The sequence below is a fragment of the Orycteropus afer genome, unplaced genomic scaffold (assembly GCF_000298275.1).
Source record: "Orycteropus afer afer isolate SDZICR_OR568_19922 unplaced genomic scaffold, OryAfe1.0 scaffold00323, whole genome shotgun sequence".
Classification (NCBI taxonomy): Eukaryota; Metazoa; Chordata; class Mammalia; order Tubulidentata; family Orycteropodidae; genus Orycteropus; species Orycteropus afer.
In genome coordinates, this window is record NW_006921910.1 from 600,986 (window position 1) to 624,894 (window position 23,909).

The 23,909-nt window shown below is 55.8% G+C and overlaps 2 protein-coding genes across 2 annotated transcripts in view; both read left to right on the forward strand.

The window, feature by feature from the left end:
* Positions 1-2,275: 2,275 nt before the first annotated feature.
* Positions 2,276-6,493, forward strand: GNAT1 (G protein subunit alpha transducin 1). Its single transcript, XM_007951985.2, has 8 exons — positions 2,276-2,381; positions 4,574-4,616; positions 4,723-4,864; positions 4,962-5,119; positions 5,205-5,333; positions 5,570-5,699; positions 6,029-6,182; positions 6,303-6,493. Exons 1-8 carry the CDS (start codon positions 2,276-2,278, stop codon positions 6,491-6,493), a joined length of 1,053 nt encoding a protein of 350 aa, XP_007950176.1.
* A 14,326-nt stretch (positions 6,494-20,819) lies between these two features.
* SLC38A3 (solute carrier family 38 member 3) overlaps positions 20,820-23,909 on the forward strand; it is a 5,868-nt gene continuing 2,778 nt past the window's right edge. Inside the window, exons 1-8 of the mRNA XM_007951986.1 lie at positions 20,820-20,920; positions 21,020-21,101; positions 21,244-21,359; positions 21,947-22,020; positions 22,101-22,193; positions 22,286-22,367; positions 23,346-23,428; positions 23,524-23,582. Of these exons, the coding sequence (XP_007950177.1) occupies positions 20,820-20,920; positions 21,020-21,101; positions 21,244-21,359; positions 21,947-22,020; positions 22,101-22,193; positions 22,286-22,367; positions 23,346-23,428; positions 23,524-23,582 (690 nt within the window). The remainder of the gene's footprint in view (positions 20,921-21,019; positions 21,102-21,243; positions 21,360-21,946; positions 22,021-22,100; positions 22,194-22,285; positions 22,368-23,345; positions 23,429-23,523; positions 23,583-23,909) is intronic.

Below are 23,909 nucleotides of genomic sequence, written 5' to 3' on the forward strand. Positions count from 1 at the left end.
TGTTTGCTCATTCAGTAGTTCAATCATTTCTTCTACCATTGCTTTCTCATGCAGCTTTGTTCCCTGCCTTGTGCAGGGCAATAAGTTCTCAGAATTGGCAAGACAAAGCATCAGCCTCCCACTCCTCCAGCTCTTTCCAGCCCCCTCCCACAAGGGCCCAGCATGAGCACATGCCCACGGGACCTGGGATCAAATACAAGGAGTCAAGTTATGGCAGGGGAAGCAGAGAGCTGGGAAGGCCCATTGAGCCAGCAGAGTTGAGAGCCACATCTGGCACACAAGAGGAGCCAAGTGGTCCCCTCCCCACCCTGCCACCTGCAAAGGAATGGGGTCACCCCCATGCTAAACAAACTCAATATGCAGAAACCAGGGATGGTTGCCTAAGCCCTACATCCTGGGCAGTGTAATGGACTGCAGAGATACCCACCCCGCCCCTAGGCCCACTCAATGTGGGGTGGGATGGGTGAATGGGGAATGAAGGCTGAAAGTGGCACAAATGGAAGAATTTATCTCCCAAACAAATCCCCCTTCACTGAACAGGGTGCTGGGGGCCCATGGTAGGACCCAGTACCTACTTTCCACCTGATCACTTGTGGCCAGCCTTCGATGTTCTGTGCCTGGAGTCCTGGCACCCCCTTGTGGTCTCTCTGATGTACTGCAGAGTTGAGTGATTTTAAAAAAAGCTGCTGGATTTTTTGAAGGGAGTTCAGCCAGAAGGCCCAAGGGCCTCTGGAGAGATGTGAAGAGCCCAGAGCTTGGGTTTTATGATGGGAGGGCTGGTGGTCTCCAGAACCTAGGAGCTCAACATTGTGTGCTCAACCCAAATCTCTTCTGCACAGCAGGACACCCTGGCCCACCTGAACATGCCCCTGGACACCACACCCCTTGGGTAAGGTAGGCAGGCCCTACAGGTACCCCAAGGCAGGCTCTAGAGGACACATGGGACAGAGCAGGGTGGGTGAACCCCACTCCTCCATGCCCCTAGGAATACCAAACCTGCTCTAAGACTCAGTTTCCCCATCTGACAATAGCCTTGCAAACCACTCTCTGGAAGAGCCCCGCTACCTCTGTGGGGCCGAGATTTTGTTGCACCCACATACACATGTACACAAAGGCACAGGCTCGTTTAACCATGCATGCACACACACATGCACAAATGCACAGGAACATGCTTGCACAGGCATATTTGCATGCATAAACATTCCCACAGGCACACACATGCACAAGACACAATGCACATGTGAGTGCACACTCATACATACCATGAATTTGCATGCTTGTGCACACATGCACACACATGAACCTATACAGCCTATGTAAAGTATGTATCTAAGCACATATGCCTAAGAAGAGAAATGCACAAAGCACACACACATATACATGCATGCGTATATATAGACATGCATACACAGGCATATGTGCACACATGCATGCACAAACATATAGCATAGGCACGTGTATACACACAGGCATACACCCACAAATATGTCAAATCACTGCCTTGTTTGATGCCAGTAAAGGACAGACACACAGAGGATGGGCACATCCACCATCCTTCCTCCAGGAAGCATTAGAGGCCCTGCCTGGGTGAGACCTGGCCCTTGGCATGGAGATGATGCAGTGCCCACCTTTTCTCTCTTGAGCTCCCACAGAATATGGGACCCTGGTCCAGCATCACCCAACCATCTCAATTGCCTCCTGCTATGTGACCCTCTGCACCTACACTTCCTCATAAGGAAAATGGGGCTGATGACGCAAGCACTCATTCTCCCAGGGCTGGTGTGAATTTATAGTGAGACAAGAAGCAAAGCTGAGCCCCAGGCTGGGCAGGTTGCAGGTGCTCCACACTTCTGCTCCCCCCTCCTGCTGCCAGCCCCCATCTCCAGGTTTGAGGGCCTCTCTTTGCCTTTCTCAGGATGGCACATGTCTCCCATTCTCTCCAGAGCCTGTCCTGGAGGGTTGAGGCAGGGCACAGAGGGTGCAGAGTCAGCAGTTGAGGGATTGGGGCCACGCCAGCCTCATTAGAAGGGTTGGGGGCTGAGCTGGATTCACCTGTCCTTGTCTCTGATTGGCTCTCAGGCACGCCTAGCCCCCAAATCCCACTAAGCAGCCCCCACCAGGGACTTCACAGATCTGTGGAGAGCCAATTGGTTGCCAGTCCTGGGCCAGAAGGGTGTTGGGGGAGGCCAGAGGCTGGCCAGAGCCTGGCTCTGGGGATCCCTTCCATCCAGAAGAGTTACCTGCCCACGCTGTCCCTTCAGCTGCTTCTGGGACCATGGGGGCTGGGGCCAGCGCTGAGGAGAAGCACTCGAGGGAGCTGGAAAAGAAGCTGAAAGAGGATGCTGAGAAAGATGCTCGGACCGTGAAACTGCTGCTTCTGGGTAGGGGCATGGGCCCAGGTGGGGTCGTGGCCACCAGGTCAGCAGCTTGGGGGCAGGCAGGTGGCCATGCTACAAAGCTGGAATTCCTTGGGAAGCAGAGTGAGCCTGTGACAGGGCAGGTCACAGAGTGGTATTCCTGGCCAGACAAGGCCAGGCCTGACCCATAATGCCTCTCTCCAGATGGCCTGGCCTCAGGCAACCTTCCCAATTCAGAAGTGTATATATTTGTACAAGGCACACTTTTGCCCTGGCTGGGCTCCCTCAAGCTTCAGCTTTTGGCTTGATGGGCCTGTTAGAGAGTCAGAAACCAGGGACCTCATAGGAGCCCTACAAGAGACTGCTCCCTTAGGAAGGAGAAAGTTATAAGCCAGGCGCGGGGAGTCTCTAGAACCACCCAGATCCACAATGACCCTCAGGTGCTAGAGCTGTATTGGTGGCTGACCTTCAAGTCAGGCAAAGGAGGGAAGGGGCACTGAGGCCCAGTGGAGAATCACCAAGGCACGCCTATGGTCCCAGAGGAAGACAGAAAAGGTGATGCTGATCCAGGCCTGTCTCTTGACCCATGTCAGAGCCCCTAAGGGAAATAAGAAGCTGTTTTAAGAAGGTCACAAAAACTCCACCCAGGCTCTCCATCAACCAGTCAGCCAGGGCACCCCAGGGAAGCCAGAGAGACTAAGCTGGGAATCCCATTAACTGTGCCCAGTGCTCTCACAGGGGCAAACTTGGAGGGATTCAGTCAGCTCTGTCCTCCTCCCTATCCAAGGGCACTAATTCCCTCTGAGTCTTTTAGAGACACCCCAGCCACCCTCTGGATGAAAACCAGGGGTTAATCGGCTCAATGAGCCCTGGTGGCACAGTGGTTAAATGCTCAGCTGCTGACCAAAAAGTTGGCGGTTTGAACCCACCAGTCACTCCTCAGGAAAAAAATGTAGTCTGCTTCCGTAAAGATTTACAGCCTTGGAAACCCTATGGGGCAGTTCTACTCTGTCCTATGAGTCTGAATCCACTCTATGGCAGTGAATATAAATTGGACTAGATTGACAGTAGTGGGTTTGGGTGGTTTTTTTTTTTTTTTTTTCCTTTTGCTCCTACTCAAATAATTCCAGGTAGGCAATACCAGATCCTTACACAAGATGGCGTTCTAGGATGTATTTTGGCCTCAGAATAAAGGCTATGGAGTGACTGGGATAGGGCTAGTGCCCTGGCCTCTTCTACTGAAGGTCTGTCCATCAGACCTCAGCCCGCACACCAGACCAGGGCTTATTGTGTCCGTCTCCTGGACCTCATTGATGGTGGAGAAGGGAAGGGTGGTCAGGATGACTCTGAGTGGTGCAAAAGGTGAAGTGCTAGGCTGCTGACGTAAAGGTTAGTGGTTTAAACCAGGCGGCGCCACGGGAGAAAGACCTGGCAATGTGCTCCTGTAAAGATTAAAACTAAACCAAACCTGCTGTCATCCAGTCATTATAAAGTGGCCCCATAAGACAGAGTAGAACTTCTAAGCTATAAATCTTTACAGAAAGCAACTGCTAACTTTTCCATCAGCAGCCCAGTGCTTAACCACTGCATCAACAAGGCTCCTCCCATAAAGATTACAGCTTAGAAAACTCTACTCTGTATAGGGGGTCACTATGAGTGGAAATCCACTCAATGGCTCTTAACAACAATACCAGGAGTCCCTGGATGATGCAAATGGTTAAAGTGCTTGGCTGCTAACCGAAAGGTTGGAGGTATGAGTCCACCCAGAGGCACCTGGAAAAAATATCTGGCAATCTACTGAAAATTCAGCCATTGAAAACCCGCCAATGGAGCACAATTCTACTGTGACACCTATGGGATTATCATGAGTCAGAATTTACTTGACAGCAACTGGCACTGGTATTCCAGGGTCTTGGACTGCAAGTGGGGCTCAGAGGCACAGTTGAAGTTGGGGGTTCCCATTGTTGGTCCCCTTCTGTCTCTTCTGATGTTTACAACTGTTTTTCCTCCAGGGCTGTCAACATTACTTTGGATGGGGTTGGGGCAGATGTGACTGGGATAGGGCTAGTGCCCTGGCCTCTTCTACTGAAGGTCTGTCCATCAGACCTCAGCCCGCACACCAGACCAGGGCTTATTGTGTCCGTCTCCTGGACCTCATTGATGGTGGAGAAGGGAAGGGTGGTCAGGATGACTCTGAGGTGTGGTTTCCCTTCCAGGTGCGGGTGAGTCCGGAAAAAGCACCATTGTCAAGCAGATGAAGTGAGTACCCCTGCTCATCCCTAGGCGTCTGGGGATGGGTGCATGCACCTGCTTGCTCCCTCCCCACCAGCCCACCAGGCTTTAACCCAGCTCTGCCCGTCTGCAGAATTATTCACCAAGATGGGTACTCCTTGGAAGAGTGCCTAGAGTTCATTGCCATCATCTACGGCAACACGTTGCAGTCCATCCTGGCCATTGTGCGTGCCATGACCACACTCAACATCCAATATGGAGACTCTGCACGCCAGGTGCGTAGGGAGGCGGGCTGGGTGTGGCCTCTGGAAACCCCAGGTGCAGGGCAAGGCCCCAGGCCACAGTGATCACCACCCTCACCCTCACCTCCAGGACGATGCTCGGAAGCTGATGCACATGGCGGACACCATCGAGGAAGGCACGATGCCCAAGGAGATGTCAGACATCATCCAGCGGCTGTGGAAAGACTCTGGTATCCAGGCCTGCTTTGAGCGCGCCTCAGAGTACCAGCTCAACGACTCAGCCGGCTAGTGAGAGCGCAGGAAGGGCGTGGGGGCACAGGCGGGGCCCTGCCACACTCCCATCACCCCACCCACACCCTGGGGTCTCCTGCAGCTACCTCTCGGACTTGGAACGCCTGGTAACCCCCGGCTACGTCCCCACTGAGCAGGACGTGCTGCGCTCACGAGTCAAGACCACTGGCATCATCGAGACACAGTTCTCCTTCAAGGATCTCAACTTCCGGTAAGACCTTGCACCCTGGCTCCAGGGGGGCCTCCCCGGAGATCACCACCCCCACGCCTCAGAGTCCCGAGGCCCCAACCCTTTTAAAAAGACCCTGCCCAGAAAGGCCCTGCCTCTCCAGATCCCCAACCCATCTGACATCTGAGAGCCCTCAGTCACCATGGGAAGGTGAGGACGTGACGGTGGGCGCATGCAGGGGGCTCGTTGCGTGGATTCAGGCCCCCATGACCCCTCAGGATGTTCGACGTGGGTGGGCAGCGCTCGGAGCGCAAGAAATGGATCCATTGCTTCGAGGGCGTGACCTGTATTATCTTCATCGCGGCGCTAAGCGCCTATGACATGGTGCTGGTGGAGGATGACGAAGTGGTAAGTGCCAAGCAGGGCCTCGAGTTGGGGAGACAAGGCTGCTGCCCGTTTTAAGGGATAGAAAGTGCTGCCGGGGGGTGGGGGTGGGGACTCTGAGAGAGGAGGTTTATTCCAAAGCTGTTGAAGGAGGGGAGGAGGCAGCCGGCAGCCCCGCTTGAGGGGGGAGACCCAGGCTGGAACTGTCTAATAGGGGAAGTTCTCTTGGAGCCTCTGAGCCAGGAGGCCTTTTGTGCCCAGCAGCCCAGAGAGGAGGGCTTGGCCCTAGGACAGGCCTCTTGTGGGGGCAGCTGCCTTGTCCCCAGGTGCCCAACAGCCCCTGACTTCCCCAGAACCGCATGCACGAGAGCCTGCACCTGTTCAACAGCATCTGCAACCACCGCTACTTCGCTACCACGTCCATTGTGCTCTTCCTCAACAAGAAGGACGTATTCTTCGAGAAGATCAAAAAGGCGCACCTTAGCATCTGCTTCCCGGACTACGATGGTGAGACCATCCTACACACACACCACCAGGCGACACCCCAGCCCTACGGTCGCTGTCAGGGCGCCTCACTCTGGAGGAAGGGCTTAGAGCAGTGAGTGAGAACTCCTCCTTCCCCGCCAGGGCCTAACACTTACGAGGACGCGGGCAACTACATCAAGGTACAGTTTCTGGAACTCAACATGCGGCGCGACGTGAAGGAGATCTATTCTCACATGACCTGCGCTACCGACACGCAGAACGTCAAGTTCGTCTTCGATGCTGTCACGGACATCATTATCAAGGAGAACCTCAAAGACTGCGGACTCTTCTGAGGTAGGGTCCTTTCGGCCTGGGCGCTCTTTTGTCCGGTCCCTTCATCTCAAGACCCAAGCCCCGCCCCCAGCTCTCCGCCTCACCTCACTACTGCCAACTCTGCACCAGAGCGTTAGGCTCCGCCCACAGCTACAAGCCTCACCTTAGCTCTCTGACCCTGCTTCTCTCTGACGCCTACCAAGTCCCAGATCCCAGTGAAGCTCTTCAGACTCTAACCCACTGCCACATTCCCTCCCAGCTCATAAGGTCTGCCCATCTGATTTCTTTTTACTTCCCTTTCCTCCAGGTGTCACAACTTCTAGCCTACCACCACAATGGCCCTCAACAGAATTCTCAATTATCTTGGGCCTCAGAAATACTGACTTGGTTCCCTTTTCTATTCACAGGTGCTTGGACTGATGGGCTTCCCTGTCCCTGAGCCCCTGTAGCCGTAGCTGCCTCATAGCCCCCTTCCCCAGGACGCCATCATCCTCCTAGGATGCCTGGACTCCAGCCTGTGGCCCCACCAACTACAGACTCAAAGCCCTGATTCCTACCAACCTTGAGACCCAGATCCTTCCCTGTAGCCCTCAGGTCTTCCAGAGCCCATTGCTCCCAATCCCAGTCCTGCCCTTCACAGCCTGGCTGAGTTGGCCTTCAGAACCCACAGCAACCAGCCCCAGCTAGGAACAGGCAAGACTTGGGGCAGCTGGTGCTCACAGTGACTCAGCAGGGCCTAACTGACCAATCTCCTGCAGCTCTCCCCACCCAGGTGCCCCATGACTCACCTGGGGGGTCCGGGCTCAGCAAACAGCCCTCCCTCCCAGAGTTTCATGAAGGGCAAGGGGCAGGGAAGGATCTCTCCTCAGGCAGGCCTGCTGCTTACCTTCAACCCACTCCAGCCCTGCCACTTCCATGTGACAAGTCTGACACCTGTCTACCCATTAGCCAGTGGCTGTCCCTACCAGCAGCTTCAGGGGCCTAAAGTCCAGGCCAACTCTGGCAGGTGCAGCCCCCATATAGATGACTTAGTGAGTAGAGGACAGGCCTGGGAGCCCCTGGTGCCAGGGAGAAACTCAAACTAGACCCCTCCACACATGTCAGACTCTAAGAAACCCCCAGCCCCTTCCCCCACAGGCTCTGCTCCCTTTGTCCTTGGACACCAGATCCATGCCCACCTTATCTACCCACACACTGTACTCTGGCCCAACCAGCCAAGCAGAAGATCTACTGGGGAGGGTACTGTTGACACCAGCTGCGGCCAATGGTCAAGCAGTCCAGAGGGGTGGCTGGGGCAGAGTCCAGCTCTCATCGATCAGACCCAGGCCAAGAATTCAGGACAGAATGGAGGCCTAGAGGGACCCACCTCTGGTGGAGTCATGAGCAAACCCAGGTGACCCTCTTGTCCTTGCCAGTGGCTTCTTCCATCTTCTCCATTTAGGGCCCATTCCCTGGCAAGGAAAATGGAGGGACATGTCTGAACCATCAGAGACTAAAGGCCCATGTCCCCCACATCCCTGTTCCCTCCTTCATCAAGCACCAAGTCCTTGCTGGTGCCCTTGGACTGGAACTTGTGCTGCAATCAGGAGCAAGGAGCTTCTGCCCGGCAAGGTCAGGGCATGATTCACACCCCCTTCAGCTAGATGCACAGACTCGGCAATAAAGCTTTCCATCAGGCTGTAGCTGTCCTTTCTGGGAGCAGTGGGGAGAGCAGTTAACTATCATGAGGCAGGGGCATTTATTAAGTGTTCAGTGCTGGGCTAGACGTGAAGTGGAAAGATGGCCCCCCCTTCCAGGAAGAAGCAGCTGGGCTGACTTGGTGGGAGCCACTCTAGGGGGCATGGGGTCAACTTGTGCTTCTTGAAGTGGTCCACGGAGGGAAAGGAGCCACAGGGAAATGTTCACAGGGACAGTCTTGGATCAAGGGAGACTTTTGAAATGGAGGCTAATTCAGCAGGGACAGTGGGTGTACTAATAAGGCCTGGGAGCACAAGGCTGTGGGCCACAGTTTAGCGGAATAGGAGCAGGGGGAGATGGGGCCAGTGGGCAGATGCCAAATGCCAGGCTGAAGGCCTGGGCCTTCTCTAATAGATAATGAGAATCATGGAGACTTTTGAAGCAGCCACGTAATGGCAGGACTAAGATTAGAGTGAGATCCCCACATTTTTCCCAGGGGGCTGAAACAAGCATGGGAAAGGAGAGGAGTGGGGCTGGGGCTGGGTCCATGAGGCAAAAGCTTATGCCTTCATCACACCCACAGCAGCCAAGGTCTGCAAGCCATGAGGTTCAGTGACAAGGGTCTTGGTTTGTGCAGTTGACCAAGTGCATGAGACACCACCCACCAAGCTAGAACTGCAGAGGAAGAATTCATTTGGGGGGAAGATTATTGAGTGTTGGACAAGCTGACTTTGTGGGACCTGTTGGCACCTGGGGTAGATGTTCAAGAGGCAGACAGATACTTGGGACTGGGCAGAAGGCAGAGTATAGGTTGCATCCTCAACATCCAAGTGGAGGTGGAGTTGGAACCTGGGACAGGGGAGAGAGAGCCCAGATCCTAGAACTGGGGGAACACTGGATTGGGTTAGGGAGTATGAGGGAGGCCAGGACAGACAGATATGGGCAGCCACATTGGTGCTGCTCAGAAGGATGGGGCTTGGACCTGTGGTACCAGGTACTCTAGACCTGGCTGAACTGGCACTGTTTGTCTCTACTAAGGACCTTCTAGGAGCTCTGGTGGCCTAGTGCCTAAGGCATTTGACGACTAACCAGAAGGCTGGCAGTTCAAACCCACCAGCCACTCCTTGGAAGGAAGACTGGCAATCTACTTCTGTAGAGATACTGCCTTGAAAACCCAAGGAGGGGTTGCTATGAGTCGAATCAACTTGATGGCAGTGAGTTTGGTTTTTTGGTTTGGAAGGACCTTCTGCCTGAGCAATTTACTATAGTAGGAAGCACAGAGGAAATGACAGCAGGATTCAGTGGAGAGAGACAAGGCAGAGGGCAGGAGACCTTAAAACCTGGAGGCGGTGGGCTAGAGAAGGAGGAAGCTGTCAGGAGAGGTGAGCCAGCAGAGTCTTCTGCATAGCCACCCTGTTTTAGAAGAAAGGTAACGATCTCCGCAGCCTTCCTGGGCAAGGAGCAGAGAGAAGCCTGCACATCATGCAGGGGCTGAACCCCACCCTTTAGGGATCCTCTCCCACATATGGTTCTGACCCCAGGGTCTGGGATTCAGGGCCTGACTAGGGGTGCTGCCTGACCTCAAGCTACCCTGTCCACAACCAGCGAGTGTGTGTGTGGCGGGCTGAGTCTCCCAGTTTGAAGCCTCCTTGGCTCCATCAACACCAGTGTAATTATATCCTAAGGAACAGGATCAAATGGTTGCCCAATACCTGATTCAAAGCCCAGGACAGAGGATCAGAGAGGACTGGCCCAGAGGAAGCACAGCGGCCACACCTCAGGCTTATAGGTGGGGTCATTTATTGTGGGCACCTCTAGCCATCACCACCCTTGCCTGACCTGCTACCTCAAGGTGCCCCTGAAGGCCCCCATGGCCTGCAGCTCTGGCTCTGGCGGGACTAACCTGGCCCGGCCACAGGCCAGAGATTAGACAAGCCTGGCGGATGGTTAATGCCACTGACGTCAAGTCCTGGCTGGGTGGCCACTGGTGGCTTGGGCCCTCCCCACAGGCAATGGCACAGCCCACATGACCTGAGCTCGTTAAGCCGCTTCAGTGGGCAGAGAAGCTGGAGGCCAGATCTCAGGGGATAGCAAGCAGGAGGGCCAGGGTTGTGGAGACAGGTCTCGGCTAAGGGGTCACCAGCTCTGGAGGCCCAGGCCAAGGAAGGGCTAGACAGGAGAGTTGCCTGTAGGTCCCCTCCACACTTCTACCATCCTATGTAAACTCCAGCTCAGGCCTGAAGAGGAGCCTCCCAGGCACCAAACAAGAGTGTAGACATGTGTTTTCATACCCTAGGGGGTGTTGTGAAAACCACTCTCCTTAGGAGGTCTTCAAGCACCAGCCCCGGCCACTCCAACATGACTCCTGGCCCAAGTGCACACTTTCCCTCGCCCACCACCTCTCAATGCTACCCTTATACTCACACTCAAGTTTCCCACCTCCAGTCCTTTGACCACGCTGTTTTCTCCCTCCAAAGTGCCCTTTCTCTTCCCCATCCTGGCATGTCCTTCTTTCCCCTTAGCAGAGCCAGGCCCACATGCTGCTTCTCCATCCGTCTTTCTCTGATTCATGCCCCTCCAACCTGGCAGGAGCTTTCCCATTTAGACCACCTAAAGATAGCACTTGGAGACACTAAGGCTGTGGCCATGTGGGTGGGATAGCAATAGGTACAGTAAGTATACGAACACTTGAGCAGAGTCCTCAGAAGTGAACCTCCATTTGGCTGTTGAAAGACAAGAGTTTGCCAAGGAAGTGGGACAAGGTGGAAAATCCTAGGCCTGGGAACCTCAAACACTGAGGCACAGGGATGAAGGCCATCATGCTTTGGGAGCAGCAGAAACATGTGTGTGATCAGCTGGGCAGTGGGAGAGTTGGAAAGGCCAAATGGGAAAGGAACCGATTAGGGGGATATCAGGGCCAGCTGGGTGTGAGGCGAGGGCCTGCAAGGTATCAGAGAGCCAGAGGCTGGGCTCCCGATGAACTGGGCTAGAGGTGCAATTGGGGCACTGCACTGAGAGGGGGTCTTGGGGCACTGTGTGGATGATGGGCCTGCGTAGGTGGAAGCACGAAGAGAGGAGCTGCCCAGCTAGAAACTGAGCAAGTGCGAGCTGACAGCAGAGAGCTGCCTTCAGGAACTCTGGAGGGAGGATCTGAGGGATCATGGGACTCTACGTTCTGCCCCACGTATCTGACAGTCTTTTGGGCTTGTGTCTCAGTTTCCAGAAGACCAGGGAGTGGAGGCAGAGGCTGGGATAAAGGTCTCCCCAACCCTCCGCCTCAACCTGACTGTTGAACTCAACTCTGTGGCTTCATAGATGAACATTCCATCCCGTCTCTGAGAGAAGGAGGCTGGCAGCTCTCAGAGCCCCATCCTGACTGCCCAGCTGTCCGGCCATTGCAGGCTGGGCTGGGAGATGCGGCAGGTGGCGGGAAAAGGCTTGGAGGAGCTGTGTTTGCCCTGGCCTGGTCCCAGGCCTAGCAACAACAAACAGCCCCTCCCCCAACCTGGCCACAACTGGTCTGACCCAGGGACCCCACAGCACGTCCGCCTCTGGGCCTCCCACAGCAGCCCAGCCCAGCCAGATCCTGCTCCCCCCAGTCTGGTGTAAGGACCCCAACACCCACATGTCGGTTGATCTTGAAAGCAGGCCTGGCCCCTCAGGTGTTGCCCTTGGAAACATCCCACTCTTTGCATATAGGTTCTTGAGCATCCAGGGTGTTTGCAGGTGGGGGGTGGGGGTGGAGGGCAGGCCTGAGACCCTGATCAGTACCTCTTCTATCTGACTGTCCCATGGACATCCCTCAAGCTGGGAATCTGAGGGCCTCTCATGACCAAGGTGAGCTCTGATCTGGAAAAGAAGGACAGCCATTTCCTCCCTTGGCTTGCCCAACCCCCAGCAGGGCAAGAGTTTTGTGTGGTAAGAGATTTTCAAGGGTTGTCACTGCTCCAGTTCATTTCTCTTTAGCCCTCTCAGCCCCCTGGCATGCCCAGCCAGAGCTGAGACCCTTGTTCTTGGCTCATAGCTTCCAGTTCACTCACTGGCCCATGTCAAGAGAAAAGGCAGAGCCATTTCCGTGTGACACAAAGGGAAACTGAGGCATGCTGGGGCTTGGCTGTGGTGGTGCTGTGAGTAAGCAGGAAAAGAATCCAGGAGCCCTGACTCGAAGCCCAGGGCAGAAAAGGCGTTGGGCCTGTCCTCCAAGGGTACTGCCCCCAGCACCAGGAAGAGGGACAGATATAATACAGAGACATCCAGCTTGGCTGGGAGCAGCAGAGGCCATGAGATTAATTGGATCAGTCAGTGGCCAAGAAGCAAGGAAGACAGCTGTCCTGGGAGGCCCCCCTCCAGCTCACCCCAAAGGTCAACACTCCCCCAACTCTGTGCTGGCTGGTACTGGGACTCTGACACTCACCACACACCTTGAACACCAAGGTCCTGGGTGGGAAGCAGTGAGGAGTGGGCTAGGAGTTTCTGGCCAGAAACCAGGCCACTCAAAATCCCCTCCCACCAGGGCACCAAATTGTATTTCCCATGGACCGGATGACAGTGTCTCCTACACTTTAGAAGTAAGGAAATGGGGCATGGTCAGGGAGATCCCAGGCAAGATTGAGCACAAACCTGACTTTGCTCCCCATCCCGACCCTCCTTACTGCCCTTGCCCTGAGTCTCAATCGCTCCTGAATATAAGGGGCGAGGACAGATGAGTTGCTGAAGCCTCCTCTCCATACACACACTATGCCTCTGGTTGAGAATGGTGAAGCAGACAGAATGGGTATTTTGTCTTGAGTAATGCCTGCAAGTACACATCTCAAAGCACTCTTCACCTAGGTTAAGCATTGCCCTGTCCCCATTCCTCTTGGCTGAAAATCAAACAGGAAGATGAGGGCAGAGGATTTCAGAGGTTTAGGGGACACCCATAACCTCAGAGAGAATCTGCTTGGGACTGAAGCCTCTCCCCTAACAAAACCAAACTGAACCCCTCCCGAAGCAGCTGTTCTCCTACCTAGGGGCTTCTAAGCGCTCGGGCTGCCCCAGAGCCCCAGGCCTGCCGGCTCGGCCCCAGCCTCTCCCCAGACCAGCCCCTCCTCCCGCGGGCCGCCTGGGATTGGAGGGCCGGGGGCGGGCCGGGGGCGGGGCCGGGCGCCCTTCATCCCCCGCCGCTGCTGTCGCCGCTGCAGCCCTGCGCTCAACCCGGAGCAGAGCGGACCGTACGGGCAGAAGCGGAGCGCCGCGAGTCCCCACCCGCGAGCCCAGGTACCGCTGGGAGCGTCGACCCGCCGTCCCAGGGGCACTGGGCGGGCAGAGCCCCGCAGTCCACCCTCCAATCCGTGACGGGGCTCTGGACAGCTCCCCTGGCCAGCCCATACTCGGGTAGGCGTCCCTGCGTTCCGCGAGCCGGAGTTCCATGCGCTCTGGGCGCAGACCTGGAAACCCACTGGTGGGGACCTAGCCCCAGGCCTGAGCAGGGGTTCCGGTAGGGGCACCTCGTCGCCTCAGGGCCTCTCGGCCGGGCTGTACGGGACACCAGAAGGTTGGCAGCATCCGGAACTGGGGTCACAAGAATGCCTTGTTGAGGACTCGAGGTGGCATCCGATGAGCTTCCCAGGGTAGGGCCTGTGGCGGCAGACTGGAGAGGGGCCCTGATGGGGGCTCAAGAGGAGTCCAGGACCGGTCCTGGAGCGCTTCCCCGACGGGCGCTTAACAGAGCAGCGGGGCTGGCACGCCGGGAATCCGAGTATATTTATACCGGCTGCCTTGGGCAGGGGCTTGAGGGCAGATCAGGCCGGGCCGCCTGAGGGGCCGCGGGGCACATGCCGGCCCCAGAGCCGGTGCCATTTGCAGTGGGGCCAGCAGGCACCGTAGGCGCAGGGCGCGCGTGGCTCGCCTGGCTGCGGGCGGGGCGCCGTTGTGCGCCCCTCCCCGCCCGGCGCCCAGGCGGGGTGTAGGAGCTAGCACTGCGCAGGCCTGGAAAGGACCAGGACTTCGTTTGCATGAGCCCACCCCCAGGGATTGGCCCCTCCGATTGGCCACAGAGAATGCGTGCGTTTGTTTACACCGGAGGAGGGGGAGGTCGGGGGCGGAGCCTGTGGGAATGCACCTTTTTCCCCCACTGGTGACCTGAGGTCTGTGCCCAGGTATAGGTTCCCAGACAGGACTGAGGAGGGCTAAGTCAAAGGCCCTTGCTCCCTAGAGATCATCTTGGAGGACCCTGTCCTCCATTTATGGCCATCCTTCCTTCAGCCTGCCAGATCTGTCCTTCCTTCCACTACTGTGCTGACTCTGGAAGGGACCCTTATGATTTCTACCACTTATTTAACATGGTCTGGGGTAAGGAGCTCAGTTTGTTCTGAGGAGGAAGCAAATACCTCGGGGCCTCTCAGTCTGGGGCACAGAAAGCTAGAGGGATCAGAACTGTTCCATTTTTGAGGGGAGGAGTTGCAGCATAGCCACAGAGTGATTCCTACAAGAAGCACCCCTGGTGGGGGAATCAGGGATGGATGAGGTCAGTCCCCACTGGACTGACTGAAATCAGGCAGTGTCAGATTACCCAGTAAGCAAGGTAAGGACGGACTTATTTGTGCTTACTTACTAATCCATAATGAAGTTCACATTTTTTCACCACATCAAAGATTCTGCTCCTAGATATGGCTCGCCTCTGTCTCTTACGGAATTAAAGCCTCTTTTCAAATTTACAATCCCTGACAGGGACAGAGTACCCAGTAAGCAAGGTAAGCACGAGTTTACTTGTGCTTACTTACTGATCTGTAGTGAACTGTTTGTACTTATCTTGCTTATTGGATAACCCGCCCCTGGAATCAAGAATGAGAGTCTCTGACTCCTTGGGGTTGAGGGCAGGGGGCTGTGTCTCTAGGGAGGGTGGGGATGTGTGCTTCAGGACTGACTTCCTCCTGGACCAAAGGAGCCAAGACCCTCACTGATCTCTCAAACCACCCTTCCTTGAAAGCTGGTTCTTTTGGCCCACATTACAAAAGCCCCCCAGGGCTCTAGGTGGTATGATCATGACAATTGGGTGCTCCTGTCCTGTGCCTACTGTCCTAGCCTTAAATCTCTGGGCAGATGGAGAAACTGAGGCACAGAAGGACAGATTGGGTGGTTCATGGTCTTTGGGCTGGGTCATAGGAGGATTTGGACCTGAAGTGAGCTGACCCCAGAAGTCTGAGCTGGGTGTGGGGACAGGCACTCAGTGAGGGGGAAACATGTTTTTTTGGGGGATGACTGGCCGCAGGGAAAATATAGTCCTGTATCTGTGTGACTGGAAAGCTAGAGTGTGGTCTGTCTCATGGCAGGATAGGGACCCTGGGGCAGGATGTTCCAGTGCAAACACTTGAAGCAGCTGAGGTGGGCTGGGGGTTTTCTGAGAGTCTTGGACCCATTCCATTTAACATTTACTGAGCACCTACTATGTGCTGTGCATACTCAGTTCAGTGGGTAGAGGGGGCGCCTTTTGTTATAGATGGGAGGACAGATAGGAGGGGGTACTCTAGACGACCAGGAGGCGCTTCTGGAGCCAAAGGGAAGGACCAGCTGCTGGGGCAGGAGGGGCTTTCCGGTCAGCAGCCTGGGGTGGCTTGGTTTTGAATTTCCGCTCTGCGGGCCACGTCCTGTACCCAGCCCCTCAGCCAGCACGTCGGCACACGTGCATAGCTGCTGAGAATGAGGGTCACCCCAACTGACCGTCATCTCCACAGGTCTTTCCCATCATATGGTAGAAAAGCCGGGAGCTCTGAGCTTTCCAGCTGGACCTGACCATGTAGCCTTGGTGGGTTCAATCCCACTTTCTGGATGTCCCTATACCTGGCCAGTAGGAGAATAGCCTACCCTTGTGGGGACTTGGGGGATATGGTAGCAGTCTTCTTGGGGAGTCCTTTAGGGTCTTTCCGCTGGGCCTTCTGACTCCCTCTCCCCTTTTTGTTCCTTCTGGGTCTCTCTCTCTGCTTTTCATTGGCTGTCACCCTCTGGCTGACTTGCTGTCTGTCTGGCTCTTTCTCCATCTGGCTATCTCTAATTGGTTGACCATCTCTTGTTGCCTGTCTCTCACCCTCTCTGATTGTGTCTGTCCCTCTGTCTGAAGTTCTATGTACTTATCTACATTTTATTTCTGTCTGTCTATGTGTTTTTCTCTATCTGTGTCCTACTCTATCTGTGTCTGTCTGTCTGTCTCTGGATCAGTATCATGGACACACATATCTAATTTGTGTGCATGTATTCTCTCCCTACTCTCTCCCTGTCTATCTCTCTGCTTCACTATGCTCTTTCCTGATGTTGGATGGTGCCTCTCCTTCAGGCTGACCTTGCCTTTAGCCCCCCATTGGGGTCTTCAATGAGTCCTGAGCTGCCCCAGGCCCCTGCTCCAGTTTTCTTTGGGGCAAGGAGTCCGGCTGTCCAAATATTTGGCTGCCTCCAGGGGATTCCGGGTCAGCAGGGAAGAGGATGGGCTAGCTGGCTCGGGGTCTCCCCTGCCCCTGGGGGGCCACAGGCACGTGATGTCCTGTCCTTTGCCTCAGCTGGGCCTTGGGCTGCACGTCCCTCTCAGCAGGCTGGCAGCCGGGGGAAGGGGGCCGCTGTTGGCTATGGCCCGGTCTTGAGTCAAGAGGTTCAGCTGCAGCCTCTACTAGGGGTAACCTGAGCAAGGAGGGTCCAGGACTGATCCAGAGGGTAGACCTAGGTGGACAGGGCTTGACCCAAGCTGAGGACCTCTTGGGCGTCTAGGAAATGTTCCCTGCCACAGGAAGGTCCACTTTCCGGCCCCAGCTGTGGATCTCTCAGATCCTCCCAGATACCTCCGGATGCCCGGAACACACAGGCACAGACCTTAGATCACAGAACCAGGGAACTGGAGGACAGGGATGCCCAGTACATAAAGCTCTGGACCCCCTGCCTTTGCCTAGGCTGCGCCCGCTCCTGCGTGCTACCCCCTCAGTACCAGCCTGGTATTGGCTGCATACTGGCCCCTCAGTGTTGTTGACAATAAGGGAGTGCTGGGCAGGGGACTAGCATCTACTGGGGTCAAAATCTGGAGTTGTGGATCTGGGGAGAGGTGAGGGGGGTGTCTTGTAGTACCTCCCCTGTTCTGCACACTGTACCACATGCCATATCCTCAGACCTCTGACCTCAATAATCAGCTCCCCACCAATCCTGTGGCTGTGCCTTGAGTACACACAAGTCAAATGTGTTGACTGAGTCTGGTTTTCCATTGACTGATTTGTTGTAGGAGTGGAGGCCTTCCCTTTGAGGCCTGGGGAAGCACATGAGCAGAGAGAGAAGCAGCTGTCTAGATGGGTGCCAGCCTAGAAGGAGCACCTTATCTAAGTCAAGAAGGAGAATGGTGAGGATGGGCTGAGTTAGAACTAGGGATACCCCTAGTTGACTCACTGCCATCTAATCACTCATAGTGACTCCCATTGGGCTTCCGAGGCTATAAATATTTACAGAAGTAGATTGCCTCATCTTCCTTCCATGGAGCAGTTGGTGGGTTTGAACTGCCAGCCTTCCCAGAAATAACCACAGTGGACCCTCAAGTCAGACCAGCTACCCTTCCTCTGAGATCTGGGCTGAGTCAGGGCTGCTCAGGCTCAAGGTGTTTGGGGGTCATGGGAGCAAACTCTGCTGGCACTGTGCCCCCACCAGTGCATGGCCTGGATTATTGGGCCTGAAAATCTTTAATTAGCCTAACCCAACACCTGCCAAGGTGTGCCTGACAAATTCTCACCCTGTGATGCTGTGTGAGTGGGCATCACCTGCTACACCATCCCTGTAGCTCCTGGCTCCCTCCTGGTTCTTATCTCTCAGCAGAGCAAATAGATCCCAGGGCAGTGGCCTGGACCATTGATTTACTGCCCAGACCCATGCTGTGCCCATGACAGATGCCATTCTGATGACCCAGTCAAGATCACAGTGATCTCTCTTCCCTGGTACCTGAAACTTCTCTGGGCACCTGTGGAGTTAAAGACCCTGAAGAGGCTCCTTACCCCATCCCTAGCTTCAGTCAGATCTCACAGGGGACAGGGAGGCACTGAAGTTCAGAGTGGGGAGTACTCTTTGCCACAGTCACATAGCAAGGTAAGGCTGGGCAGGGCCTCAGACCCAGGGTGTCCATTCTGGGCTTTCCACACGGTGGGTTAGGATCTGCTGGCAGCTTTCCTCATGCACGGGTTCTCTCCTGAGCATACCCTGAGTGCCTAGTACAAAGGAGTCTGGGCAGTGACAGGCCTAAGGGGCTGGAGTGGTTGAAAATGGGCTAGCAGTCTCCGGGAATGGCTGGGGCCTGCACACCAGGCTAGAACTAATCTCCATTGTGGCCCCTGGCCCTCAGCCCTGGCCTATATTGAAGTCAGACTCCATGGCCTGATCTTTAAGGCCCTGTCAGGTTTGTGTGTGGCATAGAACACTCAAACTGATTCTACCTTCACAGACTACCATCTACCATCTACATTCCCACCAGACCACAGGGCCTTTGCCCATGCTGTGCCCTCTGCCTGCAGCACTCTTTCCTCCTTCAGGAAGCCCCCCTTGATTTCTTTCTCTTTTACTGATACTCAGTACTACGTATCCTACATTCAATTGCAGCAGGAGTATAGGGTGTATATGGGGAGTGTTTAAGGGTCTGGAAGAGGAGTATGTCATGTCCTCTCTGGGCTCTCAGGCCAGCTGGAGACCCAGCAGTGACTGCTCATAACTAATCTCTACCAGGCCCTGAAGGTCTAGAACCAGGAAGGATGGGGAACCTGGAGCGAGGACCTCAGGCACCTCCCAGTAGCCCATGCTGTGGGCTGTGGTCTCCCTGGAGGCAGTGCCTGGCTGCTAGGGAAGAATATTAAGGCAGAAAAAGGTGCTTTGTCCAGGCTGCCGACTCAGCATACTCCAAGGGCCTGTCCCAGCCTGTCTAGGACAGGGGGCCAGGCAAGGGCAGCCCCAGCTGAGTGCCAGTCTGACTCTGGAGACCAGCCACCAGGACCTCTATACCCAGGTGGGATCCTTTGAGGGGTGCTGATGGCGAGGCATGAGGATAGGCTGACCTCAGGAGCCCTGGTCTGGAGGATGGGGGCTCAATAAGAGCTGTCAGCATTGTGATGGTCCTGAGTAGGGAGGCAGCTGGCAGGAGAGGAGGGCTCAGACATATCAGAGGAGGGAGAGCAAGTTGAGGGGGTCCAGTGCTCCCCGTGTGGGGTCCACAGCCATGGTGCCTGGGTTCAAAAGTCTAGCCTGGGGCTGCCTGGGACAATGAGGGACTATCTCTGGTTAATGATGTATGTGTCTCTGGCCAGTACTGTGTGGCCTCCCCTCCCTACTCTTACCCCCAAGTGCTAAGTCTGAATGTGAAGTCCCAGGTTACAAAGCAAACCTGAGACCATCAGAGTCTAGAGTGGGGATGGGGGATTCAGAGAAGGATTCTGGATTCTCAAACAGAGGGGGCCTTGGGACCAGGCTCTGGCTGCCCCAGCTGGCAGTGCTACCCCTTCCCCATCCTCTCCTCTGGCCTTGGTGCTCCTGCTGGCAGGTCTAGTCTTCAGGACGTCCTCACAGAGCCTGGGGGCACTATGCCCAGGGACCTTCTGGGCATAGGGTAGGTGGCACCAGGCCCCAGTGATGGGAGAGGGGCCAGTGAGTTGTCTGGGCAGTGGGGTGAGGGGGTAACTGTTTCCCTCAAGACCCAGCAAAGCCAAGCCCTGAGAGAAGGGAAAAGGGCCTGATCCAGTGATCCAGTCCCCTCTCCAGCTGGCTGAGGCTCTGAACGTCTGGCCAGGGCTCTGGGAAATGGAGGGTTTGCTCAGAGGGTCCACTTCTGGAGGGTAGCACCTGGGGGTGGGAGTTCCCTGGCAGGGGAAGAGAGCCTGGAAGCTAACATGAGGCCAGGTAAGGCTTGTGTGGTCCAGGGAACTGGGCCCTGGGGCACTCATTTCCTGGAAGGCCCACCAAGGGCCCTTCACGGCTAGGAGGGAAGGGCCCAGGTGTCCAGCCACCCAGCACTGCCTCAGGCCTCCTGGCTCCGGGGGGTTAGCCTTTGCGCCTGCTGTTCCCAGCGCCAGCTCTCAGCCCACAGAGGGCCCTTTGTTCTGGCTGCCAACAGTGCCCGCCGGGCGGCTGGGAACAGGGCCCACAGTCCTCACCCTGTCCCGAAGCCTCCAGCCGTCGGGCAGTGCCATTCTAGGTTGGACAGGAGGCCCCTGGCATGTGAGAGCAGCACAGGAAACCATCTTCCAGTATTAATGTCAGAGTAGGGGAGTCAACCCAGGGCCCATCTCCAGAGTAGAGTCTGGAGGTCTGGGACTCAGATCCTGGTGCCACTGAGCTCTGAACTCAAGTCATCCAACTGACACTCCTTCACAGAGGGGAAACTGAGGCCCCAAGGACTAGTCTGGGCTGGTGTGTGTTTAGGGAGAGGGTCACATACTGGCTGAGGTGTCCTGCCAGGATGGCCTGGGAGAGCCAGATATTACCGCTTCATCCTCCTGAAGGCAGTCCCAAGGAGGCAGCCAACAGAGCCAAGTGGGCACATATACTGTGCATGACTCTGAAGGAGGTCTGCCATGGCTGTAAGCTCTGTGTGGGAGGCTAGGCAGTGGGCCCCAGCAGGGGAATAACCAGAGAGACCGTCTGCTCTGCAGACTCCTGTTGGTGTGAGAACTGGTTGTGGGTGCCTGAGTCATGGAGGCACCTCTGCAGACGGAGATGGTGGAGCTGGTGCCCAACGGCAAACACTCAGAGGGGCTGCTCCCAGCTGCTGCCCCTACGGTGGACAACCAGAGGTGAGCAGAAGGACCCAGCCATGGCTCAGGACAGAGCAGGGGCAGGGGGACAAGAGCAAGGGGCTGGAGCTGAGCCACCTGCCCTGCCTGTGCCTACAGAGTCGAGGGCCCCAGACAGAGCTGTGTTGAGGGTGAAGGCTTCCTGCAGAAAAGTCCCAGCAAGGAGCCACACTTCACAGATGTGAGCTGAGGCGGTGGTGCGGGTTTGGGGCACTCCTGGGAGCGTGCGTGATGGGAGACCCAGGGTCGGTGAGGGGGGTGCCATGGTGCCCCATGCTGTGCTGACTGCCTCCACCCTTCCCGTCCCACTCTGGTGCCTGCAGTTCGAGGGGAAAACATCGTTCGGGATGTCAGTATTCAACCTCAGCAACGCCATCATGGGCAGTGGCATCCTGGGGCTCGCCTATGCCATGGCCAATACAGGCATCATTCTTTTCCTGTGAGTGCCCACAGGGAACCTGCTGGAAGATAGGCTCGGGGGCTGGGAGCCCTAAACAAGCTGTCAACCATGACCTCCCATGACCTGCCAACTCCCAGTCCCTAGGCCCAGGCTGCAGTGGGTGGGCACTTCTTAAACTCAGTCCAAACCGCGGCTGAAAAAACACCCAAGGCCAGACAAATATACCTCACTGCCGAGCAAACCCTCTGAGGTCATGACGTGGAGCCAGCCTTACAGGCCTAAGTCTGTCCTTCTACCACACCCACTCATGATGGCCGAGTCCCTATGGCCAGGCCTTGTGTGGATACATGTGTCTTTCACCTGGGAGCTCTGCCCTGCAACCTGGATGGAAAATGTATTTATGCCAATGACATGGGGGAAAGAGGTGCTCAGAGGACCCCCTTCTGGGTCATGTCCCACCTTGGGTCACACAGGGGACTGCTTATCACCCCTGGGACCTGCTGAGCTTGCACTGCATCTGTTGGGGGGTCTGGATACCCAGGGGCTACACACCCAGGTCTCCCGGAGCCCATGCTCCCCTGCCAGCCAGAAAAGCCCCAGTGGCCTCTTGTCGCCTGTCTTTCCAGGTTCCTGTTGACAGCTGTTGCCCTGCTCTCCAGCTACTCCATCCATCTGCTGCTCAAGTCCTCAGGGATAGTGGGTAAGCCTCAAACCAGGCCTTCAGTAGGGGGTGTGGTATCAGGGAGCATCCCTGACTGTCCTGACCCCTTGTACCCACAGGCATCCGTGCCTATGAGCAGCTGGGCTACCGTGCCTTTGGGACCCCAGGGAAGCTAGCCGCAGCCCTGGCCATCACACTGCAGAACATCGGAGGTGAGGCCAGTGGGTGGTAGTAGGTGGGTGGACAGGGCCAAAGGCTGGCTGGTTCACCTAACTTCAGGGCCTGCTTGCCCCTCTCCCCCTAGCCATGTCCAGCTACCTGTACATCATCAAGTCTGAGCTGCCCCTTGTCATACAGACCTTCCTGAACCTGGAAGAGAAAACCTCGTGAGCCCCAGGGTGGGGAGAGGCTGGGGGAGGGCGGGAGGCCCAGTGTACCCCACCATGCCCACTCTGGCCTTGGGGGCTCAGACTGGGTTGGTGAGAAAGATAAGACAGAGCAGACAAATGATTGGTGGAGGGGATGGAGACCTGCCAGTAAAGCCAGCATTCAGCCCACATTGTTGTGGATCATCTAGGGGAACCCCCAGAAGGGGTTGGGGAGCTGGGGTGGGGTGGTGAAGCTAAAGAAGCTAGCTTGCCTGGCCCTGGGCCCAGTCTGTGAGCATGAGTGGAGGTGAGAGCCTCCAGGCTTAGCTCTAAGCACTTACTATTCCTGAATGGGGCTTGGACGTTAGCCCCCCTAACCAAGAACTTAAGCCCAGGGTGTCCCAGTTGCTCATCACTTTAACCAGCCCTGCCTAGGCAAGCAGAGAGGCTGGGAGGCTGAAGGCAGCTCCAGGAGGAGGAGGAAAACAAGCCAGGATGCTGCCCCGGGGCCCTGGAGACCTTTCCCAAAGAGTTGGACGTTGGGCTGCCCTTGGAGGATAGTCCCATCACTTCTGTCCCTGTGCCCCATGCCCCTTCCCAGGTGGGACAGGGAGATGCAAGATGCAGAGGCCAAGAGGAAACACAAGATTGGAAAGTCCCTGAGACTCCCTTGGAAAATGCCTCCTTTGTCCCACCCATCTCTCTCAGCGCCTTGGGTCTTCTCCCTGGGCAGGCTGAGCCCAGATCCATGGGTCCTGAGTAGTGATATAATTGGAACTCTTAATTGGCCAATGCCTCAGTCCACTTCACTGTGAGGTGGGTGCGGAGATGATGCCCATTTTGCAGATGAGAAAAGGAACACTCAGAGCTGAGGACAAGTATTCTTTAGTGGTCGGTCACTCAGTGGCATCACTGTTGACCCTGATTGGGGGAGACAGGTAGCTCAGCCTTGGGCAGAAAGGGCTCTGACCTTGGCATCCACTCCCATCCCTACAGGGACTGGTATGTGAATGGAAACTACCTGGTAATCCTAGTCTCTGTCACCATCATTCTGCCCCTGGCACTGATGCGGCAGCTTGGTGAGTGGTGTGTCGAGGTCAGGGACCCCCGAAGGGGATGGTGGAGGGAGCACAGGAGACGACCCTCAATCTCACAACCCTCCTCCACTTTGTAGGCTACCTGGGCTACTCGAGTGGTTTCTCTCTCAGCTGCATGGTGTTCTTCCTCATTGCAGTGAGTCATCCTCCACAATGGTCAAGGAAGTGGGCAGGTCTCTCAGGGGAGTTCTCTGTCAAAGGGATGGGGCAGATCTCCCAGGGGAGCCTGGGTCAGAAGACAGCACCTCCATTTCTGATCTAGATATGGTCCTACAGTGACTTCCCAGACAGCCTAATCTGGCCCTGATACCCTCATCCCCACCCAGACCAAAAAAAAAAAAAAAAGTAAAAGCAAGTGGACAAAAGACGAGATGCATTGGGCAATATTTTAATCTTGTTAGAAATCTTTGGAACTTCAAAATGAAGTGGTTTGTTATATTAAATAATATATGCTATAATATAA